Source organism: Drosophila novamexicana, unplaced genomic scaffold (assembly GCF_003285875.2).
Source record: "Drosophila novamexicana strain 15010-1031.04,08,12 unplaced genomic scaffold, DnovRS2.1 tig00000986-arrow-arrow-pilon, whole genome shotgun sequence".
Taxonomy (NCBI): Eukaryota; Metazoa; Arthropoda; class Insecta; order Diptera; family Drosophilidae; genus Drosophila; species Drosophila novamexicana.
Genome location: NW_020824835.1, coordinates 740,191 through 753,077, shown reverse-complemented (window position 1 = coordinate 753,077; position 12,887 = coordinate 740,191). Strand labels below are relative to the sequence as shown.

The window sequence follows — 12,887 nt, the reverse complement described above, 5'->3', positions numbered from 1 at the left end:
TGAAGGCACAATGATAAATGTGCTAAGCAAAAACGAAAAAAAAAGGAAAAGAAATTGGGTGAATAAATAGCCCAGATTCCGTTGAGCAAGCAGAAAAAAAGGAAAAATAAAATAAAAAAATAATCCGAATGGGAAAGAGAGAGTGAGATGGTGAAGGAGAGAGACAGCGGCAAGGCAAGTGAAAACAGAAACAAACAAAACTTTGCTTTTGCCATTTGGCCGACTGCGAAAGGACAAACGGCTAAAACGCTTTGCGAAAAGCGCAAAGCAAACAACCCAAAGAAGAAGAAGGCGAAGCAGAAGCAGAAGTAGATGATGAAGAAGAACACAAACAACAACAAACAGTGCGCCAAATGCCATTTATCAATGGCAAAGGAATTCGGAATTCAGTGCGGAAAGCTACAAAATGTTGTCGAGGAAGAAGCGCCAAGAGAATGGCGAGAGAGAGAGAGAGAGAGAAACTTAGTGGAAAATTTAAGAGACCAAGGTAAAATCGGAATAGAATAGTAAAACGAAGCTGTGTCAATTTCTAATGAGCTTGGGATTGTTAATTTGTATAGTTTTTGATATAATTCCTGAGGCTTATAGTTCCACAGGGTTGTCAGGGTCTTTAAATAGTTAGACAGGGATGGGTATAACAAAATAAACTACCCTTACATACATGTATATAACATTAAAAGGGTGCAATTTTATTGTTCTAGTGTGAGTAGTTGCTCCCGATAAGGACGATTTTATTCGGGTCAAATACTAAATATATAAACTAGTTGTATGGATAAGGAAATGTGTACATTATGTCATATTAATATATTATAATAAAAGCATAGTAGATCGCATAGATTAAAAATTATCTCTAACTGTTTAACTCCAGGATTCTTCGAGTAATATATATGCAATATATCTTATGTAAATATGCTTCCACATTTGAATACAGAATATATGTTAATAAATATGTGTATATATTTTATCTGTTGTATTTGGCTTAGATTTCCTTGCATTCCAAAATATTTTTCTACTATCCGTTGACCGACTTTTGAGCCAAACACACACCCAGCACGGGGTCTAAGTGCAATAAAAATATAAAAAATAGGTATCTGAGAAAAGCCAGTGACATAAATAAATAATTTTTATATGCACGCTCGAGGTTGGGGAGTGTGTGTGCGCGTCTAGGTGTGCGTGTGTGTTTGTCAGAGGATATGCGAAACAAGGATAACATGACTGATTATGTAAGCGAAAGCGAGGACTTGAACAAGGCACAGCGCATTTGGTGTCCTGGCAGAACTGCCACCACAACCATTCCCCAAACCACTTTCGCATTTTCCCGCCCAGACCAAGGCCCTGTTTTTCTGCTTGGCCTGCCCTTTTTTTCGGTAGTTTGCCGCAGCAGGTTGATTTCCACAGTGTCACACACACACACGCACATACACGCACAGATAAGTGTGTGTGCGTGTGTATTGTTGTGCGTGTTTTTGAGAAAGTGGCACAATTTTTATTTTACGAACGCCTAATGTAATAAAGCCCGCCCTGAGAAAGCCAAAGGATGGCTGAAATGTATTGCCTGCGTTTAGCATTTTGGGCGATAAAAGAAGGACCAGCAGCCAGCAGGAATCGCACACACGCACACGCACACGCACAAACCCAGAAGCGCCTGCAGCTCCCGTAACAAATCTGAGGTTGCCAACCTTGGCAGGAGGCGGGGCGGAGCTGGGTGGCCATGTGTGCTGCGGGCTGCGGGCGGATGCGAATGTGCTGCCTGGAGCGGGGGTCAGCGGGCATAAATCAAACCGAAAATTACACGCATTCATCTGCTGAGCTGGCAAAAGAAAAATATCTGCCACATTGCCCCACAACCAGGGGGCGGGCAGGGCTTGGGGGCTGCCGAATTGGGGGTTAGTAAGCGTCCTGGCAAATGGCGGAAAATATGGGTAACTGTGCAAAATTTAATGGCGTACGAAAATCAATAAAAGGACGTCGTTAACTGCGACTTCTTCAATTTGCCCAAACGCACAGGTAGATAGCGCTTATTTTTATATTTTTTTAACATTGTTATTATTTTTATAGTAGGTCATAGAAGTATTATTTTGTTGTTTTGCATAATTTCATTGCATATCTTTTGTTAATGCTAAATGGTTGCTCGCTTATACTCGGCTTTATTAAAATTCAGATCCGTTTATCAAACTGCAAAAGTTCAATAAAAAAAGATATAAGCAGTTAAAAAATTAACAAAATACAAACTGTTAGCTTCAAAACGAATGTTGAGTGTGCTATTAATTTGATTCGATGCGAAACGTTCTAATTAGACAATTTCTAGGTGCAGGAATTGTAACTCAACTGAGTTCTTGATCAGCTTTAAGGTAAATATGTCTAACTATCCATTTAATCTGTCTGCACTGCAGCTTCAATATGGAACCTAAACATATCCTATCAGTATTAAATATGCAAATGAAATAATTGCAGACTCAAATACAAAGAATCTACTCTTAAGATACTCTTTCCAAAATTGACGAATCCAAATAAAATTGATTCTAATATAAACCTCAAGGCCCCACAATCGAGTATTTATTTTATATATTTATTTTTTAACTTAGTACGGCTCTATGCTAAAAGTTAGTCCTTTTTTAAGTTTGTTCTATAAATATTATTATTTTTAAATAATTTTAAGACTAGGTTTGTTTTATGGCCCACTCTCTCTAGAATCTCTATGAGTATCCAGCGTTGCTTTTACAAATATACTATGTGCACTATATACACGTATGTAAATGGAACTTATGTGAGCTCGTTTAGATTGTCTTTCAGGGAAGTAGTTGCCACTTACTGCAGCCACAATAAACTGGCCGCCAATTAACTAATTTGCCAAGCTTCTCCGAGGGGCAATTAAATGGAAGCGGACTGTGGCGCCAGCGACATGTGCGAGATAGAGATACAGCTCAAACGCACACAGATAAACACACACAGAAACTCGCACACACACACGCACAAACAATTGCAGATAATAATTAACTTGGACCTACAGCCAGTTTGTGTGTTTTACCTGCGAATGTCAAATGTCAGGCGAACTGATAATTTTGTAAATAGTTATCTCACAGTAGGTAAAACTTTACAATATACCGGAAATTGCTACCGAACTGTTCGACATTGCGCCAAAGTGCTTTTTTCCTAATGGAACTCTAGCTCCACAGTCCAAATGAACTGCAATTAAAAAATAAGCTGAACTAAATATTCCACAAAAATTACCTTTAGAAAAAACAACTCATGTGGCAATTTGGCACACGCTCAGCTTGTTGCCCACTTCAAAGCTGCGGCCAGGGTGATCTTGAGCGGGGCGCGGGACAGGCGCGTTACCAATTGCTTCGTTTCATGTTTTTCTACAAAGTGGCGCCAAAGTTTATCAACAATTCAACAAATTTAGATAGTTTATTGCACATTATTATGCTCCTCTCATTGTGAATTGCGTGCCGCTTGGCGCCTACCCCCTTTGTCATGGAACTCCGACAGCCCGACAACCCGACAGCCCGACGGCCCGACGATACGAGACATTTGCTACACGCAGTTCTTGTGTTTCTATCTATATAAATAGCCGCTTTGTTATAATTATGAATACAAGTTCCAGTTCCCAAGTGTGTGCGAGCATATGGCCACGAGACCACGAATCCGATCACGTGATAATATTCGAAATATTGATCTCTCTGGCAAAGTTTCTAGGCCATTATAAATAGCCAGGTCAGCTGGCAATACGAATACGAATATACCAATTCGAATTTGAGATTGTGAATAGAATACGAATATACCAATTCGAATTTGAGATTGTGAATAGATTTACAAGCTTGTAAACAAGTTTATATACGTTATTAGCTGGTATTAATTTTATATAATATCTGGCATAAATATAGAGTGTTATATTAAAGAGACAACATTTTAATTGATTTCCTGGCTTTTTAAAAGTTGCAATCATTTTGAGAATGTCAGATATTTCTTTATCTAATCGAATTACACTATTTATTATTATTTATGGCAAAGTCGATTAGTTAGCTATTATACGGTATCATATTTAATATAAGTGGAGCTTGTTATAAATAGATTATATTTAAATAAATATACTATATACAATTTTTGTTTCAACATTATTTCGTTGTTTCGTTTTATCATTATTTAAATATAAGAGTGTACAATATATATATAAATATATACACATAGTTATGTAGCTGCATGCATAAATTTGTTTATATATACATTTCTAAAGTTGTATCAAAATTCTTAATATATCTTTTGCAGACGATGAGAAAAGAAACATTAACTTGCGGCCCAATCAGCTTTAAGTCAAAACGTTATCCAGACCCGGCAGCATTTTAATCAATTTAATTTCATGTGCCTCCCCCGCTCCACTTCGCAATCTATTGTCTCCAGCCAATCTTTCAATGGCATTCTAAATGACATGTTTTTTACAGGGTGAGCAAAACCACATTTATGTCTACAAATATATATATATATATATAAAGATATATATGTATATATAGCAGTAAGTATATTTCTATGGGCTCCTTATTAATTTTCTAATGGATTTTACGTTTCTGCATTTGAAGATTTCAACAATTCAGATAAATATTTATGCGCACCGCCTCGACTATGGGGTGCAGATACAGATACGACAAGAGCGACATCTAAAGATGCGGATACGGATGCTGACTTCAGTTGGCTGTTTGTCTGTCAGCGACAGTCGTTTGGGTCCCTTTTTTTATAGACACACACACATGAGAATTGATTACGATTGGCAAGTGGCATTTAGTAAGCGAAGTTTGTTTATGTTTTTCTTGCGAGTATCTCAGAGTGTGTGTGTATGTGTATCTGTGTGTGCTTGTTAGTAATTTATGCGTTTGTATAAATTGCCAATAAACAAACAACATTTAGACAAGCGGAAAACTGCAAAGGTTGCATATTCGAGGGCGACTCTTGCAGTGCCAATCCCCCGAATTGTGAACGCCTGTCGCTGACAGGCAGACACTTTTGGCCTGGTTAACACAACTAAAAACAGAAATTAACAACAATTAACAATTGGAATTGTTTGTGTTTTGCAGCGTCGAGAGTTGTTATCTCAATTGTGTTTAATTGGACACTGCCTGGCTTATACTCTATGCTATATATATAAATGGGTGCTATATGTACATAGGTTACATGCGATAGGTGGAGTGGGGTGGTGTGTGGCTTGGGTGTGGTGTTTGGTGTTTGGTGCAGCTGGCTGCGTGCCTTAAAGCGGTTTACTGTGAAGTGCAGCATGCTGAAAAATTGCTAACAAAATGATACGCTTTGTAAATTGTGGTTAGCTCTCTCCAATTTTCTCACTCGCTTTTCTTTGCGTGCCAAGTGATACTTTTCCAAGTGCAACAGAAAAACCAACAAAAAATCAAGAAACGGGAAAAGGCGCCCACTTTGTGGGCGGCTTTAATTGTGCAGCAAAGAAAACCTTATGAGTAATCGAGTCAGTGTCTGTGTGCGTGTGTTTGTGTGTGTGTGTGTGTGTGTCTATGTCTATGCTGGTTGACAAACTGAATAATTGCCAATTATTTGGCAAGTTTTATGAGCTGATAATTTCACATATTATATTGTTAAACTCATATCGCAAACATCTTTACAGTAAATTTACTTTCTCTCACTCTCTCACGCTCTCTCTCGCTCTCTCTTGGGGCATGCACATGCTAAAGTTTATATACAGTATGCACATATGTATTTGAAAATTGGGCAAATGCAGACAACATTTACAATTTATTGGTATTTGAGTATATTGTTGGGTTTACCTCTCTGGGGGGCCTTGGGGCGCGCTCCTTTGACTGACACACTGGACACACCAAATGAAGAGGATGCAATAGGCGCAAGAACAACAGCAACAATAACAACAAAAATCAAGTAAAGAAAAACCAAACTCGAAGAAGCATTTTGATGGGTTCAACAATTTTGGATTATATGAACGGATTGGACAAAGGGCTTTTTAGTTTTTCTTTCGTTTGTTTCGGGAATTTCTGTCAAATGTAGCGATTCTTTTGGGATTTGGGTTTCGGGCACTCTTCAAAACAAAATTCAAATATTTCTGAGCGCGGCTTTTGGAGAGCAACTTATAAGAAAATTTGAAAACAAAAATAATTGCATGATTTAAAACAAAACTTCTTTTAAAATATATTTGTTTTGGACAAAAAACAAAAGAAAACATATTTGTAAACTATAAGCTAATAAATGAATATAAAGAAAAGTGCACTTACCTAGCCAGTCTGGAAGAAGTGATCCCGCAAGAGATTCTGAGTATCTCTTACCTGAAAATCAATAGAGAAAACATATACTTAGTTGAAAGTGTTTAAGATTAAGAAATGCCTCAAAGTTTTGTTTATATATATTAGTAATCAAATAATAAAAAAAAAGAATTGTGTAAGAGTCAAAACGGGTTAGTTTCGTTTTTTTTAAGTAATAACAGATAAAATAATATTACGATTTAAAAAAACATTAAATTACGAATTATGCAAAATTATAATTCTAAAATGTATCGTATTTAATTGAGAATAATTGTTTGATTATGTTTTATTTTTATTGTATTCACAAATATTAAATAACTAAAAATCTATTTTGAGCAAAACAAAATAAAAAACGCCAAAAAAGAAAATAACATCAAATATTGTTTATATGTTATTAAATATATTTAAAAATTGGTTTTTGAAAATTTCCACAGTTGCTTAAAAATTACAAAATAAAGCCTTCATCCGCTTTTCAGCACTGTCAAGATAAACAATTGGAAATTTTCGCACTTTTGTGGCTTCTGTCGTTTTAGATTGGGGGGGCACTATAAAAAACACATGACTGCCAAGAGTGCGGCGAGTTTTTCATAAATTTGGCCAACTTTGCGGCATCCTCTATTTCCTCTATATGCATGTAAATAACCCGGCTAAATCATAATTTCAAGCTTAGCGAGCACACAAGAAGGAGCAGCACTTCGCTCCGCCTTGTACCTAATGCTAATCTAATAACTTTAGCTGTCTACAATTTATTTGTCCTAACAGCAGCGCACAAAATTATGCACACAGCACGCCGCAGTACAGTCTCAGTCTCAGTCTCCGTCTTAGCCATAATCCAGGTGCCAGTCACCGTTATGTGCCAGGGAGCCGGCAGTAAGACATTGAAGCGCGTCAGGTGCGCGCATTAAAAGGACTCCCGCCACACCCACTACTAAATTTCGCCCAAAGTTTTAAATAATCGAAAACGACTCGACGCACTTGGCGAAAAGTTGAAACATGCTAAATTTGCATAAATAACAACTAAATGCAACTTGACGCTACGCAAAATGGCGCCAAATGATGAATTGCGACGAGGGCGAGGAGCTGAAGACTTAATAAAGCCATTTTTTAGAGCTTGGGCTCCAACTACCCAAGTGCAGACGGGGAGAGATTAGTAAGATGTCTTTTATATTATAGTTATACAATTAGTATTTACAAGGATCGAATATAAATAGGCTTGTAGAGGGTATTCAATCTTTTTTATGGAATGTGAACCGCATTGAAGGAAACGTCTCCGACCCCATTAAGTATATGTATTCTAGATCAGCAAAATAAGCAGCGTTTATATAGCCATGTCCGTAAGTCCGCCTGCCGGTCTGTCTGTTTCTATGCAAATTAGTCTCTTAGTTTTAACGATCGGTCGAAAAGTAAGATCTTGTATGGAAGAATAATCTGTTTTTCTAGATATCTTCATCAAACTTAGCTTCACTATTCTTACATAACGACAAGAGGCAAATGTCTACAAGGGTATAAAATCTCCTTACTTTCTCGTTCTTAATTATATCTTTATAAAAAATATTCATGTATAAAATTCTTATTTAATTAATTTCCTACCAAGAACTTAAATAAAAAATAAACAAATTAAGATCTATTGTATCTTCTAGATACCACAGTGAGTGGTGCTTAGCTGAATTATTCAGCTGAACTCCAAATAGAACTAGCCTTTTTTACACATCATATAAAAGTGCCTCCCACTCCTCTTCCACCTCGATTATAAGTAAATATATTTTGATTTGCCATTTAAAATGTATCTTTTATTGACTCTCGGAGGTCGCATACTGTGCGCCCAGCCCCCGCTAGGTGCCCACCTGCATTTGGCAACTTCAACCCGCCCCCTGGAGCTTGTCCCGTTGCAAGCTGGCGTCAAAAATGGGCGTTACGTTTGCAGTTGTTGTTGTTGTTTATTTTTTATTTTCTTGTTGAATTTTTTATATTTTTTATGCACGTCTGCGCTATTGTATGCAAATAAATCAGCGACGCCGCGTCACATGTCGCATTTCGGTGCAAGAGCTGGGCAGTCGAGGGGGTGTTGGGCGTAACGGGAGGCTGGCGGCTGGCGTCCGGAGGCTGTGTTGGCCGCATTGCGCAAAAACATATCTCACACTATTTGTCACACTAGATACTTTTATTTTAAAATAAATTGCAGACTCTTTTGCAAGTTTGTTTGGCCCAATGCATTTCCATATTCGGGCCGCAACACCAGGCGATATTTTATAATGAAAATCCTCGCTTGACAAACGATATGCACATGTGTGTTTCTGTGCCTATGTGTGTGTCTCTGTGTCCGTGTATATAAACTGCATGCGCCAAAATGCACACACAATTTTCACATTTTACTAAATTTATCGCATAGTATTCGGGATTTGCGCCAATGAAACAGCAGCAAATAAATAAATTAAATGAATGGCAATGTGCGTTTCTTTTTTATTACATCGCGCAGCTCACGCTTCTATCATTACCCTCTGTCAAGGGTTAAATGTTTCACATTTGGCCTGCCTTTTGACTATTTATAAAATTAGCCAAGTCTACGCAACTCCATCTGCCGAGCATTGGCTATTAGCTAACAATAGTCACCACGCCCAGTCCTATCCGCTCAGCATTCCCCTCACCATTCCTCGCTGTGTGCTGCCAAGCGTGAGAGAGTAAAGTCCCTTTGCTGGATTTATTATTTTTACAAGATAAATGCAACATTTTACATTGGAATTTACGGGCGTGTGGCAAATAAAACAACAACAAAAACAAGAGCAACAACAACAGCGACAACAATGACAAAGTCAAAAGTCGCCGCACAGTGGAAAGAATGGCAATGGGAATTTCTGGAAAAGTGCTTATTAGAGGGAATAAGAGTTATTAAATTTGCACTAACAATATGCCTTTTTAAGATTTGTTTGACAAACCTTAAAATATAAATTTAATTTTTCAACATATTATATTAAGTCCCGAATAATGGCATATAACACTTTAAACACCTGAATTAAAAAGAGCCAGCGCAAATGCCTGATATTTTGTGCCACTGTGCGGCTAGAATAAATTTCACGTGGCTGCGGCAACAACAACAGCCAGCTACCAATTGGCCATTTTCGATAAAGCACATTTAAACAAATGAAAATCCTTTAAACAAGGATAACAGAGAGCGGCCAGCCGGTGCGTCCAGCCAGGAGTTGGGTCATGCTGTAGGTGGGTGGAGTACTCACAGACCTGTCCGTTTTAACCCCACGAATTCAGTCCGTTGCGGCCCTCCCTGGGACTCACTTGAGTGTGTAATTGTGTATTTATTTGCGTTATTTGACAAAATATCAACAAGCACAATCAATCCTCGGCAGTTGCTGGAGTCGCCAGTCGCCATTTGCCATTTGCCATTTCCCAGTTGCCAGTCGGGAGTCATGGGTTCTCCGACCCCCCATTTGCTCTCTGGCTGCGCACTCCAATGGAAATTGCGAATGCTGGCATATGTCTGCTATGGTAGCCGGCAGAGAAATCCATTTAAATTAAAGCTGAGCTGCATTCGAAAAGGCATAAATATCAAGCGGTGAGTGTGAGTATGGGGAAGGGGTTGGGGGTTGGATGTGTTTGTTGGTGCCTTTGCTAACTTTCAATTTGAGCTGAATTCAAATTTAGCCCCGGCAACAGCCCAGGCCGAAGGCAATAAACTCTATGACTCTTTTTATTTTTCCTTTTTTCTATTTTTATTTTTTGTATGCGCAGCTGAACTTTGGCTCAATTCTCGCACAAATTTAGAGACTGCAGAGTGCAGGCCCAGACTCGCAATTGTATCTTATGCAAATTTACGTAAATTAAACAAAATCTTTTGAAAACAGAAAAATAAGTTTTTGCTATTTATATATATGCAAAACTTGTGTATCGAACTTAAGTTATTAAGCGGATGCTGCAATCCGAAATAGTCTCGGTCTTAGCTCAAGTATTTAGCTTTGCTAATAGCCCAGCAGGAAGGACAAGAGTGAAAGATGCATGAAAATCACATGGGTGCGCGTGTGCTATATATCTTTATATATTTTTGCTTTCTGCAACCTTTGAGTTTCGCTTTTTGAACCCATTAAAAATGGGTATAAGGGTATATTGTATTTGTGCAAAATCCAAATGTATGTAACAGGCAGAAGGAAGCATCTCCGACCCCATAAAGTATATATATTCTTGATCAGCACCAATAGCCGAGTCGATCTAGCCATGTCCGTCTGTCTGTCTGTCCGTCTGTCCGTCTGCCCGTATGTCCGAATGTATGAACGCAAGGATCTCAGAACCTCTTACTTGCTTAAACCTAACTTTTCCATTAAAAAAATTACTTTCTCTTTTTCAATCTTAACTGTAACATTAACTAACTTCTTAGACCCCTAATATTTTTTATCCTAATTTTTGTATATTTTTCTGTCTTTTATCTTATAAAATCTGACGTTAAGCTAAGGCTTTAAGTACCTAAAATTTGTAATATGCTCACATTATGAGTTTTCCTTGATAAATTCATCTACGAATTTCCTACTGGGATGTCAGGATAACATAAAGATAGACTGCGCGCATATATACACATGTGCTCTCCTATATGTGTGCTTATGTGTATGTGATATGTGTGTGTGTGTGTATACAATGCGGCAAAGACTTATGGTTTCAGTACCGGAATTAGAAGCTTTCTGGCTGCATTTGCACCGAACTGCACTTGCTGTTGTTATTGTTGTTGTTGCTGTTGTCGTTGGAACATTTGTCGTCCTTGTTGCTGCTGCTGCTGTTACCCCCGCATCACCTCTCATCCTCGTTGGCCAAATATATTGCAAATAATTCTCAATATATCGTAAAATGTCTGTTGCTAGTACAGTAAATATGCAAAGCTCGTTTAGCGGTGTAAATAAAGGGTTAGTTAGGTTGGGTAGGGTGTAAGAGAGCGGCGGGCGGGCAAGTGCCATTTTCGAGGGGAGGGAGGCGGGTTGAGCATGTCGTTTGCTGCGACTCTTGTTCAATAAGGACTCTTTTGGCGACATTAAAGACTTAAATAATGTAAAATATTCCATTGACCCGAGTATTTCAGAGCAAATATTGTTTAAGGATCATGCACAGCTCAGGTCAACTAATTAGAAGCACAAGTGTTTCTGCTAAAACACAAACACAGACAGTTGCTGATATTGTTATACAGACAGCGAAACATATGGCTCCGAACTAAATTGACGATGGGTCGCACACTTTGACAGTTAATTTTGCAATTGTATTTCAATAACAATAAATTTTGCACGTACGACATGAAATACGAGTGTGTGTGTGTAAATGTTTCACACGCAATGCAGATAGAGCGTGGCCACACCCTCGTTTTGCTGCCTCACTGCGCCCACAATGACCAAAACACATTTGGCGCATACAAATACAAATACAAATAACGCATCTAATTAAATTTTAGCTGCAGTGCACACACACACACATACACACACGCACACGGTCGTACAGTAGAGCCCCCTAAAAGGGCAACAACAACTGGTTCTGTGCACTCTCTCTGCATACACATTGATCAATTAACAGACAATATTTTCATTTGTCAATGGGTTAATTTATAAGCAAATCAATGGCGCTGCATTAAGCTCAACCCCCACCCTTGCCGCGCTAACGCCGTGCAGGAATGGAGGGGGCGTGGGTGGGTGTTGGTTGTAAATGTACATGACATTTGTGCCTCATTTCCTCAATAAGGCGAGCGTGCCGCAGCGCAGCGCAACGAATCAAGCGAACCATATTGTTAATGGTGCAAAATCCGGAGGGCAAACAAACACCACACACACAAACTCAAGCACTCACACACCCCACACAGACACACACACGACGCTGTCGCATGGCCGACAGGTGCTGCAATGGCCGGCTGTCTGCGTTTTGCCTGAGTGCATGATTGTGTCTGTGAGTGTGTGTCTGTGTGTGTGAGTGAGTGTGTGTGTGTGTGTGTGTTGCTGTGGGTCAGCACTCACCCCCTGCAGCAGCTGCTGCCGAGGGTTGCAGACGTATCTGCGCTCTCATTCTGTCTCTCTATCGCACGGCCAACGGCTGGCTCTTTGCAACTGTTTCATTCTAGTTGGAATCCCTTGCCCAAGTTCTAGTTGTTGTTGTTGTTGTTGTTGCTGTTTGGTGTGTCCTGGCATTCCATGGCAGACAGCCGAGGAATGCCAAAAGTGCATTGCAGCTGTATGGGTATGTGTGTGTGTGTGAGTGTTTGTGTGTGTGGCCTGCAATTGTTTTCAAAGAAGTCCCCGAACCGTGTGCTAAATGTCAAGTTCAAATGCCAAAGTTCTTCAAATGAAATGATGCTTCTCCCCGTTCTCGTTCCTGTTCCGCTTCCTCTTGTTGTTGCTGTTGTTGCTTGCCTTGTTGCAGCGGCAACTTTATGATCTGTGAATTTGTTGCCAATTTGCAGTTGTTGCTTTAACCGTTTAGTTAATTTGGCGAACGAGCGCGTACAACTTTTACTTGGCCCAACATTTTTGGAGGTTGCCTAGGAGTAAGTTAAGTTGGGGAAAGGTGCGGCTATTGTAAACATATTGGAATGTATGGCGCAAGAAATTGGAGCAGTTAAGTAATGTAAGTTATGAAAATTAAGCT

General features: G+C 39.1%; 1 protein-coding gene across 3 annotated transcripts in view; it reads right to left on the bottom strand.

The window, feature by feature from the left end:
• Nucleotides 1–12,887, bottom strand: part of LOC115765631 (homeotic protein ultrabithorax) — a 94,280-nt gene that overhangs the window by 57,504 nt on the left and 23,889 nt on the right. For all 3 annotated transcript variants that reach the window (XM_030709282.1, XM_030709283.1, XM_030709284.1), the window contains one exon: nt 6,246–6,296. In XM_030709282.1, the coding sequence (XP_030565142.1) occupies nt 6,246–6,296 (51 nt within the window). The remainder of the gene's footprint in view (nt 1–6,245; nt 6,297–12,887) is intronic.